The sequence below is a fragment of the Aotus nancymaae genome, unplaced genomic scaffold, assembly GCF_030222135.1.
Source record: "Aotus nancymaae isolate 86718 unplaced genomic scaffold, 86718_ANA_hifiasm-v0.15.2.pri h1tg000033l, whole genome shotgun sequence".
In the NCBI taxonomy this organism is placed as follows: Eukaryota; Metazoa; Chordata; class Mammalia; order Primates; family Aotidae; genus Aotus; species Aotus nancymaae.
The window spans coordinates 16,410,479-16,429,928 of NW_026988447.1; the positions used below are offsets into that span (position 1 = coordinate 16,410,479).

General features: G+C 39.4%; 1 protein-coding gene across 13 annotated transcripts in view; it reads left to right on the forward strand.

The window, feature by feature from the left end:
* Positions 1-19,450, forward strand: part of SH3D19 (SH3 domain containing 19) — a 210,695-nt gene that overhangs the window by 179,894 nt on the left and 11,351 nt on the right. For 7 of the 13 annotated variants that reach the window (XM_064383821.1, XM_064383820.1, XM_012470044.3 and 4 more), the window contains 9 exons: positions 355-423; positions 592-732; positions 5,454-5,526; positions 7,077-7,207; positions 9,983-10,041; positions 11,876-12,078; positions 12,736-12,788; positions 17,022-17,208; positions 17,973-18,070. In XM_064383821.1, the coding sequence (XP_064239891.1) occupies positions 355-423; positions 592-732; positions 5,454-5,526; positions 7,077-7,207; positions 9,983-10,041; positions 11,876-12,078; positions 12,736-12,788; positions 17,022-17,208; positions 17,973-18,070 (1,014 nt within the window). Of the gene's footprint in view, positions 1-354; positions 424-591; positions 733-2,221; positions 2,315-5,453; positions 5,527-7,076; positions 7,208-9,982; positions 10,042-11,875; positions 12,079-12,735; positions 12,789-17,021; positions 17,209-17,972; positions 18,071-19,450 lie in introns of all 13 variants that reach the window. The other 6 variants (XM_064383823.1, XM_064383818.1, XM_064383822.1 and 3 more) reach the window with 1 other exon arrangement.

The window sequence follows — 19,450 nt, forward strand, 5'->3', positions numbered from 1 at the left end:
TTAAAGGCTGCCTTGATGGGTTGTGAGGTCAGGTGCTGGGTATTTCTCCTTCAAACCCCCAGGGGAGTTGGTGGATCTTGTCCTGTAGAATGGAACTTACTGGTTATGGTCATTAAGGGAATGTTAGGCCATGTTCAGCGCTTGTGGTTCTATAGGCCCAACTCCAACTCTCAAGAGCCTCTAGCATCCATGAGAAATGGCAGGCCCCATTGATCTAGAGCATGATGAAGCCAGGTGAGGTTAGCTGCTAGAGAAGTACACTTTAGGCACACACATGCCAAATTCCTAAATGATCAGCAACTTAAGAAGAGGTTGTTTTATTGTGAATAAGCCTTTTATTGGTTTACATTTAAGCTGTCTGTGCCTCATGGAATTGCCAATGAAGACATTGTCTCGCAAAACCCCGGAGAACTCTCTTGTAAGGTAAAGTAGAGCTCTTTCTTTACTGATTAATGGAAAAAAAATCACTGGCCTCTCTTACTACTATTACACATTATTAAATGCTTTAGGCTCCAAAGATTAAAATATGAAAAAAGTAATAATGTTTTATTAAATAATAATTGCTTCAGAGAATGGTATTATACCTTACAGCGTGGGGATGTACTTGTGATGCTGAAGCAGACGGAAAATAACTATGTGGAGTGCCAAAAGGGAGAAGACACTGGCAGAGTTCACCTGTCTCAGATGAAGATTATCACTCCACTTGATGAACATCTTAGAAGCAGACCAAACGTAAGGAATTAATATTGTTACGGCCTTCATATCACAATCGCAGCACATTTCATAGAACTATTAATTATATCTCATCTTCAGGTTTTTATTAGCACATTTATTTTAACCACAGTAAAAATTATAGTAGCATTTTATTCCACTTTTAAATAAATTACTACTAAGAGACTTGCCACTGCCATACTAATCACTTCAATACAGAGTGACTACCTTGTGTTTTGCCTTCTTCATAATGGGCTGACTTATAACAACCAGAATACTCAGTCATTAATTTTCAACTGTGAGAGCTGTTTGTTTTTTAAATAATGTAAACATGTTTACCAAAATGTCAGAGGATAGGTTTCTAGCAGAATGGAAGTCTGACACTATAAAGCACTTCCCTTTAAGATTTAAGCTTAATGTAAACCTCATTTCTCTGATTATAGCTCATAAAATAATGAAATTTAATCCAGCAACCTCAAGTCACAATTTAAGCCTAACAAATTTATGGAACCTGGGAAAATACAATGATTATTGAAAGTCATTAGTTTAGCAAGAAAAATGCTGTTGAACAATTTTTAGGAGTATATTTTTAAAAGAGCTTCTTAAGTTATCCAGTTAAAATGTCATTATCTGTTAATGTAGTAAATATGAAAAATAGGCTGGGCACAGTGGTTTATGCCTGTAATCCCACCACTCTGGGAGACCAAGGCAGGCAGATCACTTGAGCCCAGGAGTTTGACCAGCCTAGGCAACATGGCAAAACTGTCTCTACTAAAAGTTCAAAAATTAGCCGAGCATGGTGGTGCGTGCCTGTAGTCTCAGCCACTCAGGAGGCTGAAGTGGGAGGATTGCTTGACCCCAAGTGATGACGGCTGCAAGTGAGCCATGATTGAGCCACTGCACTCCAGCCTGGGCCATAGAACGAGACTCTGTCTTGGAAAAAAAAAAACAAATTAAAAAAATAAAGTAAATATGAAAAATAATACTGATCAACCAAGTAAAGTATTTGGTTTGCTGTTTAGTCTAGTTTTCATAGTCTTTTCCAATTTTTTCTTCTTAGAAAGCAGTTTATCTTTTAAAGTTTGCTAAGAAACTAAAAAATTGTGTTTTGGAGAGCAGGGTAGTTATGTGTCAAGCTAGCTGGAGCTGGCATATCAAAATCCTTACTTTAGTTCCCATGGGGCAAATTCTCCTCTGACTCATTTTCTCTGTTTTGGTACAGCATTATCCATCTGTCATAGCTGTCCTTCCTCTTTCAGAACACACTCATGACAACAGTGGGAGCTAAACTGCCAAAAAGTTTTTCTTTATGAAAAGTAGAAGCTTAAAAAAAATAGATTTTTTTTTTTGAGACGTCGTCTCACTCTGTTGCCCAGGCTGAAGTGCAGTAGTATGATCACTGCAGCCTTGACCTTCCTAGCTCAAGCAATCCTCCCACCTCAGCCTCCTGAGTAACTGGGACTACAGGCATGCACCACCATGCCTGGCTAATTTTTAAATTTTTTTGTAGAGGCAGGGTCTCGCTGTGTTGCCAGGACTGGTCAGAAACTCCTGGGATCAAGCCATCTGCCTGCATGGGACTCCCAAAGTGTTTGGATTACAGGTATGGGCCTCCATGCCCAGCCAAAAGTTATTCTTTTATAACAGTGTAAAGTTCTTTCCACTTTAAACACCACCTTCTCATCTTTTACTATAGACTTGCAGAGAGTTGACCTCCAATGGCCAGCTATTGGTGATAATGAAATGAATCCTCTTTTATGCTTCTGGATTCATGGCTATTACTATATTTTTTAAAAAACAAAACTTACCTATTTGAAAGCCTAGTTTTAAGGTAAATATCTCTACAAATGTGTTGTATTTTTCTCTAAGTTGGCAAACAGAAAATACTGCATGAACGTGACCAGTTGTGGTTGAATCAGACGGATCATGGGAAAAGTGGAAGGTTGTTGCCTGGTACCTGGTTGAGACCCCAGACCTGGGTTTAGGGAAGTTGGATTCAGTTCCCCTTCTACCTTCTTTGGTGGTTATTTAACTTCTCTAAACTTTATTTTTTAATGTGTGAGATAACTGCCCTCAGAGGTGTCTTCAGAGTTGACAGATTATATGATTTTATTTGTGTAAAGGTCCAGAAGAGAAATCCATAGAGACAGAAAGTAGACTACGGGTTGCCTAGGGCTACGGGGAGGGTAAATGGGGAGTGACACCTAATTGGTAGGAGGTTTCTTTGGAGAGTGATAAAAATGTTCTGAACTTGGGTTATGGTAATGGTTGGATAATTCTATGAATATACTAAAGCCATGTTCACTTTCAGTGGGTGAATTTTATTGTATGTGGATTATATCTCAAAGATGGTTAACAAATGAACTAATGCACATAAGGTATTTAACACAGTGAGTAGCACATAGTGAATTAACAGTAAATATTAGCTATTCTTAATATTATAAAACCATTTGTATTAGCAGTTTTAGTCATATTAGAAAGACCTTTGCATTATATTATATTATATTTACCTACCAGATACCCACCCCAGTGGTATGGTCTGTATGGACTCCTTGTTGGTATCCCTGTCTAGCCTGTTCCTCTTGCCCTCCACCTGCTGGACCAGGTTGATGAGCAGCATTGCCAGTGATATCCATACATTGAAGGCAGAGAAGGGAAAGTGTGTGGTCGGTAGGCACAAATTATTATTCCCTCCCTCCCAGGCTTGGTTTATGTTTAGGTCTCTGGTCCATTTGGAGATTCATGTTTGTGTTTGGTGTGTGGTAGGTCTTTGACATCATTTTTTCCAAATGGATAGCCATCTAGCCTGATACCATTTATTGAATAGTCATTTCTTTTTCTCCACAGATGTAAATCAGAAAAAAAATGGAAATCACACATGCACATGTATAATACAACATGTAAATAATCATTAATTTTTTTAAGTTTTTTTTTAAAGAGAGAGTCTCACTCAGTCATCCAAATCAGAGTGTAGTGGCAAAGTCATAGCTCACTGCAGCATTGAGTTCCTGGGCTCAAGAGATCCTCACACCTTTGCATCCCTAATAACTGGGGCCACGGGGTATATCACCATGCCCCGCTAATTTTTTATTTTTGTAGATACGGCATCTCGCTATGTTACCCATGCTGAATGATTATTAAAAGCCTCTCCAGGCCAGGCACGGTGGCTCATGCCTATAGTCCCAGCACTTTGGGAGGCCAAGACGGGTGGATCACTTGAGCCCAGGAGTTTGAGACCAGTCTGGGCAACACAGCGAGACCCCTTCTCTACAAAAAATACAAAAATTAGCCAGGTATGGTAGTGCACGTCTGTAGTCCCAGCTACTTTGGGACTGAAGTGGGAGGATAACTTAAGCCCTGGAGGTCAAGGCTGCAGTGAGCCATGATTGTGCCACTACACTACAGCCTAGGCAAATGAGCAAGACCCTGCGTCAAAAAAAAAGCCACATCAGACCTAAAATATCTCAGAATTCATGAAATTTCCATGTTGCTCATTTATTTAGAGAAAAGCATTAAGCAGTACATGAGAAAAATGTTAGGGTTATCTTGGTAAGCTAATATAGTAAGCAATATTAGCCATTAGTGTCTTAAGTTATATTTCAGTTTAGCTAACTTGAGAGAATGAAAGTTTTTTTCTGCAGGGGCATTTTGGTTGAAAGAACAGGTGACATTTAGAAAAGATCTCAGCAAAGGTGCTTCAGGGTTGAAATGGAGAAAGTGGACCATCATTCAGAGTGCACTCTGATCAGGCTGGTGCATCATGGCCAGGGGAAGGGCAGAGGTATAGATGTCCCTAAGGGGACAAGAGTTATTAGAAGAGGTGAAGACACAAGAAAGGGCACAAAAATCTGCCTTTACTTATTTCACAAGTTTGCCAGTATTGAGTGTTAAGTTATAACTCCAAATAATATCCTTCAGTATGATTTGATGATGATGATGTGGATAAGCCTGTCTCTTCATATAAAGAAACTAAGAATAACAATTACTAGTCAATAAGAAGAGGTTACTTTTCAGCTTTGCCTTCTCCTCTGGCCAATCTAGGCAATTGGCTAGATGTATCCATCAAAAAGAATGTTAGATTCTTTTTGCTAATTTATTTAGAACTACTGTTGAATAAACCATTCAGATTAAATACAAAATGCAGACCAGGCATGGGAGGTGACATTGCTTTCAAATTAGAAAAAGCACTTAGTTAAGTAGCAATGCAATAAATGAAATGGATTTTACTTTTGTGAATTATACTTTTGCAGAAAATCATTAGCTCCTTTCATTACAAAAGGCAAGAGCATAAATCACAGAACTTTCTTCCTTTCCCATCCTAATAAAGACACAGCTTTTAGGACTCTGTTCTTAAGGTTTAGTCTTGATCACAGTTTTAAGAAAAAAGCTATCCTTGAAAGGGAAAGAGGTCAAAAACCACTGCTTCGGGGTAGAATAGGTACTGTTTAAAAATAAACAGTTCTCTTTTGTTGTACTCTCTTAGTTTAAAAAAGTAAAAACAAAACATACTGGGGGATATTTTAATTGAGAATTATTTTCATCCTCCCTTGGCAAGGACACATTCTTCTTCAACTTGATAATGATTCCCTTGTTTGGCTCAACTGTGTGGTTTGCATCCTGTACTCATAATGTAATTGTGTCAAGAGGACTCTAATGAGAAAAAAAAAATTGGTTTCAGAGTGAATAATAAATCCACCATCTATCCTGCACACTTCATTCACAGCCCTGTTTTCCCCCCTAAGGATCCAAGCTATGCTCGGAAGCCTGTTGACAGTGGTGCTCCTCATGCTGTCGTTCTTCATGATTTCCCAGCAGGTAAGGACATAAGTAATACAGTGGGAGAACCATAGAATCCAGGAGTAAGGCTTCCTCCCTGCCCTGGAGTTGCCTCTCAAGGACATCCTTCTTCATTTTCTGTGCCTGTAGAGTCCTAGACTGGAGAGGTCATCTTATCCAGGACTCCACTTCAAGAAGAGTTGATTGCACCCAGCCATTCCAGAAAGCTTAGTTGTATATGTATACCCTTGCCTTTGAAGCTCCCTGAGAAAGAGAAAAAGAGAGAGAGAGAGACTTTCCCTTACAAATGAACATTGCAAATTGCCTACCAGTCTCTACTTCTTTCAAAATAGTGGGTACTAATTAACAATTGTAATAGAGATGGGCACAGTGGCTCACACTCATAATTCCACCACTTTTGGAAGCCAAGGCGGGTAGATCACCTGAGGTCAGGCATCCAGACCATTCTGACCAACATGGTGAAACCCCATCTCTACTAAATACAAAAAATTAGCCAGAAGTGGTGATGCATGCCTGTAATCCCAGCTACTTGGGAGGCTGAGTCAGGAGAACCTGGGAGGGTTTCAGTGAGCTGAGATTATACCATTGCAGTCTGGGCAACAAGAGCAAAACCATCTCTCAAAAAAAAAAAAAAAAAAAAAAAACTGTAATAAAGTTAATTCTAACTTAATAATTGAAGTTCTTTTGTCCTTAGAGTTATCTCAGCTGCTACTTACCTATGAGATCAAAATAATTTTTTTTTTTTTTGAGACAAGGTCTTGCTCTGTCGCCCAGGCTGGAGTGCAGTAGTGCAATCACTGTAACTTTAAACTCCTGGATTCAAGTGATCCTCCTCCCTCAGTTTCCCCAGTAGTTAGGACTACAGGGGTGCCACTATACCTGGCTAATTTTTTTTTTGTAAGGACAAGGTCTTGCTATGTTGCCAAGGCTGGTCTTGAACTCTTGGCCTCAAGTTATCCTCCCACCTTAGCTTCTCAAAGTGCTGTGATTACAGGCATGAGCCACCCATGCTCAGCTAAAATATTAATACTTTTATAATAATTTTAAAATACCCTTCATATCCAAGGCTACAAATAAACTCCTGATTTACTTACAATCTCTTTTTATCCACTCAATAGGCTGGTTTTTATTTTAGCATAGGTAAACTTATTCACTAAAAAGTTATAGTACTCCCTTAGTTAATATTTGAAATTAAAATGATTTTTAAGCATGATTGAGAATAATAAAATTATACTATGTCTATAAACTTGTTTCATTGTTCAGTGTGTATTCAGCAAGGGTTTATATTGGCACAGTAGGAAACATTTGTTAACACAATAGTGTTTTTCCCAGTCATTTCCCATCAATCAAAGCATGGTAACTATATCTAATTTGGCATTCAAAAAGGGAGCGCATAACAATATCCAAAATAAGAAGAACATTTTTTAGTCAATTTGATTCGTATGATCTGTTCTCAGAATCAGTGGAACTTTACTGCCTCAGTGGACACAACTAAATACTACTTTGTGCTTTAATCAAATCTGCAACCAGGATAATTCATCATACATAACTATAATTTTATATTACAGAGCAAGTTGATGATTTGAACCTCACTTCTGGAGAAATTGTTTATCTTCTGGAGAAGATAGATACAGACTGGTACAGAGGGAACTACAGAAACCAGACTGGCATATTTCCTGCCAACTATGTCAAAGTGATTGTAAGTGGGCCGTGCTTGTTTTAATTTGGTCATATACTCAGTGGTATAAGTCTATGTGACTTATAGGTAGGAAAAAATAACTAGAAACCCAGATTTGAGTTCTCGCTTTCATGGATTCATTTGGCATTTGGAAAATTCAGAAATAAAGATTTGATCAAGTAGGTGATGGTTAATTATTCTCTTATGGGGTGTTAGAATTTAATGCCTAAATGCTGTCTGAAATATTAAAGTGAAAGACCACCACAAGTCAGCTGGTGAATCAGCTGTTCTTGGAGGGTTGTTAAGCACTTAAGGATATATAGTAATTCTTTGAGACATTTAGTAAACATGAATTGAATGATACTAGATTATCCTGTAGAGATGTTCTCTGAGGTTATGGTACCACTTCTTTTCTTTGGGGTAAATTTTGGTTTGGGTTTCTTTCTTCTTTTCCATTCTTATCTATCCCCATCTTTTAAAAAAATCAATTTGGGAATACAGAAGTGTTTGTATTGGAGATAGTGGTTCGTTAATGGTTGTACCCACAAAATAATTTCTAATCTGATTAGAAAATTATATCAAAGCACTAGAATTTTATATGCCCTCACGGCCTAACTTGTGAAAACATTTCTGTGTGAGGGAGCTGTGTGTAAGCCCAGATGGCTGTGAAACATGGGAATAAAATCAGACTGCCCTCACATATTTGTATCAATTGGAAGACAATGAGTCGGTCCCTCATATAACTTACTGATACTGTGAAATAGCAATAAACCTAGTTTAACAGCATTAACAGCTTATTTGGAAGGAAAAAAGTAAAAAAAAATCTATTACCTTAGAAAGCAAGACTAACAGAAAATCTGTATTTTTCAAATAGAAAGGAGTTTGAGTCTCTTGGATTATGAAGGGTAGGCCTTAAAAATTGTCCAGTGTATCTATGCCCTGATTCTTTGGAGAAATTCAACCACATTCTCTAAACTAATATTAAGAATAATGTTTGTTTTAGCACTCTTCCTCATTTTTCTTCTGCCCAATGTAGCAGTACTTTAAAAATCACAATTACCACACTGAAATCAGTCACACAGAATCTGCCACATTATTGGTATAAGTGTTATTTCTAAGCCCACAAGTTTAAAAAATTGTTTTAGAACTTCAAACCCTTAGAATTCATCAAGAGCACTGATTTATTTAATGTAAACTTCAACGCTTTAAGTCGTTTTAGATTGCATGCATTATGGCCAAATATTTTATTGCAACCCAGCCCTCCTCTACTGAGCCTTGTAAATGAAATATTATATTAAGTGCTTGGCTGGGCACAGTGACTCATACTTGTAATCCCAACACTTTAGGAGGCTGAGGCAGTAGGATCACTTGAGCTCAGGAATTCAAGACCAGCCTGGACAGCATTTTGAGACCCTGTCCCCACAAAAAATTGAAAAATGATCTGGGCATGGTGTCATGAGTCTGTAGTCCCAGCCACCTTGGGAGGCTGAAGTGGGAGGATGGTGTGAGTATGGGAGGGCAAGGCTGCAGTGAGCCATGATCGTGCCACTGCACTCCAGTCTGGGCAACAGAGTAAGACCCTGTCTCAAAAAATAAATAAATAAAATAAAATAAAGTGCTTGCCACTTAGTAGATGTTTGCTAAATACATATTCCTTTCTTCCTTCCCTATTCATTGCTGAAGGGGGAAAATGTTCCAATTATAAATGTGAAGAGAATCCACAGGTTTTTTTTGTTTTGTTTTTTTGAGATGGAGTCTCACTGTTGTTGCCCTGGCTGGAGTGCAATGACACAATCTTGACTCACTGCAACCTCCACCCCTCAGGTTCCAGCAGTTCTGCCTCAGCCTCCCAAGTAGCTGAGATTACAGGTGCCAGCCACCACGCCCAGCTAATTTTTATATTTTTAGTAGAGACAGGGTTTCACCGTGTTGTCCAGGCTGATCTCAAACTCTTGACCTCAGGTGATCTATCCGCCTTGGCCTCCCAAAGTGCTGGGATTACAGGCATGAGGCCACCGCACGTGGAGCAAGAATCCACAAGTTTTATTGAAATGTTTTCTCTTGGGGTCAGAGAAGTATTTCAGGATTCTGCCAACCCTTGGAGTAGGTATGGTAGAGCTAATGTGTGGCACTGTGAATGCCTGATGCCTGATTTCTATCTTAAGTCCTTCTCGGCTCCAGTTTTCAACCTGGAGAATGTGGGATAGAGCTGGCTGGGCACGGCAGCTCACATCTATAATCCCAGCACTTTGGGAGGCCAAGATAGGCAGATTGTTTAAGTCCAAGAGTTCAAGATCAGCCTGGGCAACATGGTGAAATCCTGTCTCTACTGAAAATACAAAAATTAGCTGGTCGTAGTGGTTTACACGTGTAGTCCCAGCTACTTGGGGGGCTAAAGCAGGAGGATCACTTGAGCCTGGGAGATCAAGGCTATAGTGAGTTCCGATTGTGCCACTGCACTCCAGCCTGGGTGACAGAGTAAGACCCTGTCTCAAAAAAAAAAAAAAAATGAGATAGAGAAAATTCAGTCAGAATTAGAGTGATATTAATGTGCATATTTCAGCAAATAAGATAATTGATTGGGTACTCAAGGAAGGCTACTTCACAAGTTATCCATTTTTTTTTTAGTCCAAATTCAGGATTTTTTACCATTTAGCACCTGTGGTTCCTCTTAATTAGATTAACACCTAGCTAAACTAATTGATTTCAGTCATTTACTTTCTAATTACTTACATTAAATTTATCTTATGAAAATCTGAAAAAACATAATTGTTGCCTTGATTTTGTCTTTACTAGATTGATATTCCAGAAGGAGGAAATAGGAAAAGAGAATTTGTTTCATCTCATTGTGTTAAGTAAGTTTTATTTATGTTCTTTTGCACAAAATACAAAGGAGATAACCATCTATATTCTTGAAGAATTATCAAGCTTAAAACACTCCAAGGCCGGGCGTGGTGGCTCACACCTGTATCCCAGTACTTTGGGAGGCTGAGATGGGAGGATTGCTTGAGGCCAGGAGTTCAAGACTAGCCACATAGCAAGAACCCGTCTCTATTATTTATTTATTTATTATTTAAAAAGAAAACACTTCACATAGGTGATTATTCAGATTCTCAGTGTCTTTTTAATTACAAAGAAAACTTGTTTAAAAGGTGGCAATGGGTTAAAATTCTGATGAAAATGCATCATGAACATGCTGATAGAAGCTTACCTAAGCAACTCTCCACATCAATGCAGGACATGGAGAAAGCAGCAAAGCAGTCTATGCCAGTGCTTCCTGCAGCCTAGCCTTAGACTGAGCAGAGATAGTTTCATCATTTACTGCATTTTATTTTGGACTTCTGGTGTTTATCTACCAAGTTTTTAGAAGGTTCAAGTAATTTTGTTATGGGAAATAATTAAATCCTATAGGAATATGAATCTTACAAAAACTGCCAGACATTTTGTATTTTTTTGTTTTTAAGAGGAACTAGAAGAAAATGAAGGAAGAGTTAAGTTGAAGGGGTTTTCCTTTATCTCTGAGGACCTTTCCCTGAATTTATATACCCTTTTAAACATCATTGTAACTCCTTTGTGATTTAAAACACTGCCACAATGCAACTTTATATTCTTGTTAAATGAGCAAATTAATAGAACTCATTACCTGCTGAAGACTGTAAACCTGTCTATGAATAGGTCAGACATAAGGAGATGCTCCCAGAGGACTTTAGAAAACAAATGCAAAGGTTATCACAAATAAGAAAACTTGTGATCCACAGTAGTTGAATTCTATTTCAGGTTCAGTTTTTCTCTATTTTTAAGCAGCATATACTGTGTCTCAGCAGGTTGAATTTGAAGTGGGCTTTTACAGTGATTGACCCATTGATCTGACTTAAATCAGAATTCTGTTGGAGCTAGAATCAACCTTTTCTCTTTAGGCAGTGCTTCTCCTTAGCCTGTTGCTATTGAAACTTCCTTTCTAAACCCTCAAATCTAGGGTTTAATATTAAAGCATACCTTCTAGAGACACAATTTTATCTCTGCTTTTATCTTATTTTCAGTCAAAATTTCAGATCATGTAAGGATTGTTCCAAGAGTCAGAAATAAAGCCCTTTTAAAGGAGATACAGAAATCATTTTTAAAGGCAACAGAGTTGGGTCCAAGACTGTGTGTTACGATATGCCGAGTTTCTGGGTTTTTTTTTACCTTTTCCTAGTATTTAAGGCCAACTCACTAATTGATACAGCATCTATTGAGCATCTACTCTGCCCAGCTGATGCCCATTGCATCTGCCCTGATTCATAGTCAGGAAATTTGATGAATTGCCCTGAGATTCTCAGGGTTAGCACTCCTCAACTCAGTGCATTTATGATTGAAAGGGTTCAGACTGGACCATGGATTGCTGTGGCCCAAGGATACAAAGATAGGGAGACTGGGGAGTAAGATGATCAAAAGACACAGCAGGGTAAACCAAGCACCCAGCTGTGTGCACTCTGAGACCTTGAGCTCTAAGCCTTTCTGCGTGAATAGGTTCATATCTGTTATTTGAAAGTGTAACTTACTCTTTTTCATGGAATATTTTCAAATTAGCCTAGTATACCTTATTCCATAGTAAACACAGAATAAATATTTATTGAAAGACTGGAGGAAGGTTTTTAAGCATTTAAAAGCACTGTCTAGTCTAACCCACAAAATGTGTTCTTTGTTTAGAGGCTTAAGATGTGTTGCTCGGTTTGAATATATTGGAGAGCAGAAGGATGAGTTGAGTTTCTCAGAGGGAGAAATTATTATTCTTAAAGAGTATGTGAATGAGGAATGGGCGAGAGGAGAAGTTCGAGGCAGAACTGGGATTTTCCCTCTGAACTTTGTGGAGCCTGTTGAGGATTATCCCACCTCTGGTGCAAATGTTTTAAGTGAGTATATAGAATTTTTTTTATTATGTCATGTCCTAATTCAAATAAAGCAAATAATAGCATTATATTTAAGCTGTATAATAATCCATATTGCCATATTTTTAACATAGAAGGAAAACTGATTTAAAATGGGAATTTGTGTGGGATAGATATTATTTGTAGGCATCTCTCAAAGAGCTGGTTTTAGTATTTTAGCTAACTGGCAATAGCTTCATAAAAGAAATGGCAAAGGGGCTGGGTGCGGTGGCTCAGACCTATAATCCCAGCACTTTGAGAGGCCACAGTGGGCAGATTGCCTGAGACCAGGAGTTCGAGGCTGCAGTGAGCTATGATTGTACCACTGCATTCCAGCCTGGGCAACAAACCAGACTCTGTTTCTAATAAATAAATAAATGAATAGCAAAGAGTTTTAAACAGAAATGAACTATAGATTATTACTAATGTATAAAGACAGTAATTGTATTTACTTTACAATTAACTAAACAAGCTCAGTGAGGGTAGTACAGGTTAAGGCAACATAGGCAATGTATGAAGAGACTGGTGTGGAATCCCAGACTCTTCACTCCCACCACCCACCCCAACCATTTATTTCTAATACTATATGGCCTTCACATCTGATGTTCTGACTTCTTGTGTGTATGTGTTTTTTTAATGTAGGCACAAAGGTACCACCAAAAACCAAAAAAGAAGATTCTGGCTCAAACTCTCAGGTAGGCTGCTTGAACAGATCACTATAGTGACAGCCAGGTCCAAACTCTAGGAGGAATATTAAAATAATAATTATCAAGAGAATATAGTATGAATTAATTTTTCAATTCATATAACTAATATTTGTAATAAATAGATGGTTAACATATTTTATATAGAGAGCTCATACAAAGACATGCAAACCCTGATAGAAAATGAAAATAGAGGCTGGGCGCAGTGGTTCACGCCTGTAATCCCCACACTTTGAGAGACCAAGGCAGCTGGATCACCTGAGGTCAGGGGTTCAAGACCAGCCTGGCCAACTTGGTGAAACCCCATCTCTACTAAAAATACAAAAATTAGCCAGGCATGGTGGCACACACCTGTAGTTCCAGCTACTTGGGAGGCTGAGGCAGGAGAACAGCTTGAACCCAGGTGGTGGAGGTTGCAGTGAGCTAAGATCTAACCACCACATTCCAGCCTGGGTGACAGAACAAGACTCCATCTCAAAAAAAAAAAAAAATGAAAATGAAAAAAGAGACATGATTGGAGAATTCATTAAAGAGATATGATAAGTGGCTAATATTGAAAAAATATTTAACCTTTCTAGTAATCAAGAAAATATATAATAAAGCAGCAATAAAATACCATTTAACCTATTCAGTTAAAGATTCAGTGCAGCTCAACACTAAACAAGCAATTGTAAGCATGTGAATGTTAAAAAGAGAGAGAGAGAGTACACATTATTATTTATCACCCTAAGAAAAGGACAAAAAATGAGATAGGGTTTGAGTCACAAAGATGGGCATAGTGCTAGTATCCAAGGAAAAAATTGGAAACAACCTAAATATGACCATTACTGGGAGAATGTTCTGAAGCTATGAAATTAGATTTATAAAATAAAATAATTTTTTTTTTTGAGATGGAGTCTCACTCTGTCACCCAGGCTGGAGTGCAGTGGTGTGATCGCGGCTCACTGCAATTCTCCTGCCTCAAATTCAAGCGATTCTCCTGCCTCAGCCTCCTGAGTAGCTACAGGCATGTGCCACCATGCCCAGCTAATTTTTTTTTTTAATAGAAACGGGGTTTCACCATGTTAGCCAGGATGGTCTCAAACTCCTGACCTTGTGATCTGCCTGCCTCAGCCTCCCAAAGTGCTGGGTTTACAGGCGTGAGCCACCATGCCCAGCCTAAATAAAATAATAATTTAAAATGTCATAAGAGGAAACATGTTACAGGGAAAGGGGATATAAAATCAAATATATAGCATAAAAAGACTGGAAGAAAATTATTCAAGTTATTAGTATTAAATTGCATGTAAGTAGTAAGATTACATACATGGGTAGGTTTTTTTCCCCTCTACTTTTATTATTATTTTTTTTTGAGTCTCACTCTGTTGCCAGGCTGGAGTGCAATGGTGTGATTTCTGTTCACTGCAACCTCTGCCTCCCGGGTACAAGTGATTCTCCTGCCTCAGCCTCCTGAGTAGCTGGGACTATGCCCCGTAGTGCCACCATGCCCAGCTAACTTTTTTATTTTTGGTAGAGATGGGGTTTCACCATGTTGGCCAGGATGATCTCGATCTCTTAACATCGTAATCCACCTGCCTCGGCCTCCCAAGGTGCTGGGATTACAGGCGTGAGCCACCGAGCCCGGCCACCCCCACTTCTTTATACATTTCTCAACTTTCCAAATATTTAGGAACATTTATTTCATTTGTATAATGAGAAAGAGAAAAACAGTGGGTTAAAATTTTTACACTGTATAACATGACTCCAGAAGTGCTTAAAGGTACTAGGAATGTGGTGCCTTCTGTTGTTTTTTAGGTTTTTGTTCTTTGTTTTTTTGAGACAGGGTCTCGCTCTGATGCCCAGGCTGAGTGCAGTGGCAAGGTCTCAGCTCACTGCAACCTCTGCTTCCCAGGCTGAAGCAATCCACCTTAGCCTCCCACATAGCTGGGATGACAGGCACACACCACCACTCCTAGCTAATTTTTGTATTTTTTGTAGACAGGATCTCACTTGCCCAGGCTGGTCTCAAACTCCTGGGCTCAAGCAATCCACCTGTCTCAGCCTCCCAAGGTGCTAGGATTACAGGGATGATCTATGACATCTGGCCTTCCATTGTTTTTTGTGACAAATTTAAAAGATTTAAGCCTGATGGGATCATTGTGTTTGTGAATATGTCACTTGTAATTGGCCTGTGTGTCTCCTAATTCTTTTGTTCCTAAGTCTTTCATTCCTACCTACTGATAAAGTGAAACAGCAAAGAAACTGACTATAGTTCTCCAAAAGGAAATGTTCACATGGTGTTGCCTGCATTTTGGGGGAATGATAAGTTCCATCCTTTAGGGATAGTTACTCAAGTGCAGGAGCAAGAAGGCAAGGTTAGTGTTGTTTGCTTGCTTTTTGTTTTTTGTTTTGTAAGCCCTCAGTTATTGAGAACTTAAGATATACCAGGCACTGGGCTAAATGTTACACATGCATTGTCTCATTTAATCCTCTTAGTAACCCTAAGATAAAGCTGAGCCTCAGAGAAGAGAAGGGTCTTGCCCAGTGTCACATAGCTAAGGAGTGGCAGAACTGGGTCTGGAACCCTTGCCTGTCTAGCTCCAAAGCCTTTGTCCTGCCCAGGCACAGTGGCTCACGCCTGTAATCCCAGTACCTTGGGAGGCTGAGGCAGGTGAATCACTTCAGACCAGGAGTTCAAGACCAGCCTGGCCTACATGGTGAAAGCCCATCTCTACTAAAAATACAAAAATTAGCTGGGAGTGGTGCTGCACACCTGTAGTCCCAGCTAATCAGGAGGCTGAGGCAGGAGAATCACTCGAACCTGGGAGGTAGAGGTTGCATTGAGCCAAAATTGCACCATTGCCCTTAAGCCTGGGCAACAGAGCGAGACTCCATCTCAGGGAAAAAAAAAAAAAAAGTCTTTGTCCTTTTCATTATCCTCTACTGCCTGCTTGAGCCTCTTGAACATAGGGTTCCAATCCCAACTTGGCAGAGCTGCCTCTTCACAGAGCAAAACTTTCCTCTAATGTGCCTGGGATAAAAGCATTCTTACACTAGCCCACCACATCTGGGTATTATCCTGCCAATCTCAGAATTAACCACACCTCATAAAATTAACAGTGTGAGGCTGGACATGGTGGCTCACGCCTCTAATCCCAGCACTTTGGGAGGCTGAGGTGGACGGATCACCTTAGGTCAGGAGTTTGAGACCAGCCTGGCCAATATGGTGAAAACCCATGTCTACTAAAAATAAAAAAATTAGTCAGGTGTGTTGGCACATGCCTGTAGTCCCAGCTACTCTGGAGGCTGAGGCAAGAGAATCGCTTGAACCTGGGAGGTGGAGGTTGCAGTGGACTGAGATCGTGCCACTGCACTCCAGTCTGGCGACAGAGCAAGGCTCTGTCTCAAAAAAAAAAAAAAGTGTGAATTTCTGAAGTCCTATGCTATGGAATCTAATAGTCTATGAATCAAGTAGAGACCTGGAAATTAATAGACTATCCATTCGGATCCTTCCTCATTTAAATAAAGAAGAACTTCAGTGAAAATTAGATACTTTGTCAGAATTTTTTCATAGTGTCAAATACTATGCATAAATATTTTATGCTTTTACCTAACTATTTAATGTAACTAATATAATAGGTCATATTAAGAAAAACTTTTTTTGGCTGGGTGAGGTGGATCCTGCCTATAATCCCAGCACTTTGGGAGGGTGGGAGGATTGCTTGAGCCCAAGAAGTCGAGACCAGCCTGGGCAACATAGTAAGACCTCATCTCTACAAAAATAAAATTAAATTAAATAGCCAGGTGTGGTGGCTGCACCTGTAGTCCCAGCCACTCAGGAGGTTGAGGAGAGAGGATTTCCTGAACCCAGAAAGTCAAGGCTACAGTGAGCTCTGATTCTGCCACTGTACTCCAGCCTGGGTGACTAAGTAAGAACTTGTCTCAAATAAAGAAAAGAAAAGGAAAACAGTGTTTGCTTAAGCATTGTACATCTTTTAAAAGCAGAAAAGCCACAAATTCTGTCATGCTTGTCATTTAAAATTACAATTTAAGAAAAATTATTGGAAACTTTTCTTTCTGAAACTTGATAGCAACATAAAGTATGAGAAAATTTAAAGAAGCCTTCAGGCTGTGAAATCTTAGGACCCCTTAGTTTTTGGTTTTTTCCCACTTCTTTTTAAGCTTTGTAGAACTCGATTTTAAATAAAATCTTACATTTCTGACCACACTTCTGATTGATAACAGGTTAACAGTCTTTCTGCAGAGTGGTGTGAAGCTCTTCACAGTTTTACAGCAGAGACCAGTGATGACTTATCCTTCAAGAGGGGAGACCGGATCCAGATTCTGGAACGTGTGGATTCTGACTGGTGCAGGGGCAGACTGCAGGACAGGGAGGGGATCTTCCCAGCAGTGTTTGTGAGGCCCTGCCCAGGTATGACAACTGCAAGACACGATGCTACTCCTCACAGGGAGCCCGAGACCCTCAAAACTATATACATTCCTTTCCCCTGTGGCCATACTCAGTTTGTCTGTCTATATTTGAAAGGGTTGATTCATGAAGTTACACAGACTTCATTTATATACTTTGTTAGAGTTATAGAAAAAAAGATATAAATGTCTTCACTAAATAATGGCTAATTCTATCTAATAAATATAGTTTATGTAATTTTTCCCTGCTAAGAGAACATTGTTCATCTTTTTGAAAGTTACATAAGTTCAAAATTAATTGAAAATATTCTGCTTTTTAAAAAGCTTTTCTTGGTCGGGCACAGTGGGTCATGCCTGTAATCCCAGCACTTTGGGAGGCCAAGGTGGGTAGATCATGAGGTCAGGAGTTCAAGACCAGCCTGGCAACATGGTGAAACCCTGTCTCTACTAAAAATACAAAAATTAGCTGGGCACGGTGGTGCATGCCTGTAATCCCAGCTACTTAGGAGGCTGAGGCAGGAGAATTGCTTGAACTGGGACCTGGGAGGCAGAGATTGCAGCGATGCCACTGCACTCCATCCTGGGCCACAGAGCGAGACTCCATCTCAAAATAAAATAAAAAATAAAAAGTTTTTCTTTGCCTAGTATCGCTACCTCTGAAGAGAAAATATTCTCTTTTTAGAATGACAAGAGTTTTCATTTAAAATGTTAGATTTGTGTTTTAGTCCACTGTGTTTCCGTGTATTTGAATTTTTGATGTCTTCACAGCTGAGGCAAAAAGTACATCAGCCATCATACTGAAGGGGAAGAAGGCCAAAGCCTTATATGATTTCCGAGGGGAAAATGAAGATGAGCTTTCCTTCAAGGTCAGAATGTGTGTCTCTTCATAACTGAATTAAGCACTATAATTTTTGAAATGTCTTCCATTGAAGGATGGAACATTTGAGTGGAATATTGATCATTACTCAAGACTGAAGAGATCTCAGACCCTAATTCAAAGGGAAGAGATTATAGAAAGTGAATAGTACAAATAGGCCTGTTAATTTACGTTATCAACCAGGCATTAAGGTACTTAGAGAAAACCGTGACTTAACAACCCCATACATCCCCAAAGTAATCCCTTGTTCCTTGGTCTTACATCATCAGATCTGAGTAATATTGGGATTTTTGTTAGTAGCCCTGGTAACAGATGTCCATCTACATGGCCCTCCCAGCCTGCCATTGACATGTCCTTGAAATTAATGGAGAATCAGATAGCACCTGCTACAATTTGCACTAGTGGCATAGTAGCCTTATAAGACACTGAATTCTTGTCCACAAAGACACTGACCAGAGCTTTGGGGAAATAGTCCCAAAAGGTTGAGCTACTTTGCAAATTTTTTTTTCACCGAAGAAATGCCTAATTTTTTCTTAAAGTAAAAGCAAATTTTCATGATTCTATTTCCCTAATCTACAACTGGACCATGGTCAGAGGAAAGCACTTTGGGAACAGTGATAGAAGAAGGTGGGTGGTTTTAGTAGTCACTACTGTCAAAAGAGCCTCTGTCAGACAGTGGTAAATTCTCTATCATTGAAACGATTCAGTCAGAGGCAAGGATGCTATGGAGAGAATTAACATATCAAGGAATGATTAGACAAGATGTGGTTTAAAACAGTGGACAACCAAACAGGGTTTTCACTTGCCTACAACAAGATAAGAAAAAGGCCGAGCACAGTGGCTTACCCTCTAATTCCAACACTTTTGGGAAGCCAAGGCGGGAGGATCACTTGAGGCCAGGAGTTTAAGACTAGCCTGGTCAACACAGCAAGACCCTATCTCAACAATAACAAAAAATGAAAACAAGGCATTACTTGAATCAGGTATGTGCAGCCTTTGTAGGAGTAAAGGGGGATAACGTGATTAAAATTTTCAGTCATATTTCACGCCTGTAGTCCCAGTACTTTTGGAGGCTGAAGCAGGTGGATCACCTGAGGCTGAAAGTTCAAGACCAGCCTGATCAACATGGAGAAACCCTGTCTCCTAAAAATACAAAAAATTAGCTGGATGTGGTGGTGCATGCCTATACTCCCAGCTACTCAGGAGGCTGAGGCAGGAGAATCGCTTGAATCCGGGAGTCAGAGGTTGTGGTGAGCCAAGATCAGCCATTGCACTCCAGGCTGGGCAACAAAAGTGAAACTCTGTCTCAAAAATAATAATAATAATAAATTATTAGCAAATAATAGATATTTCTTTTATTTATTTACTT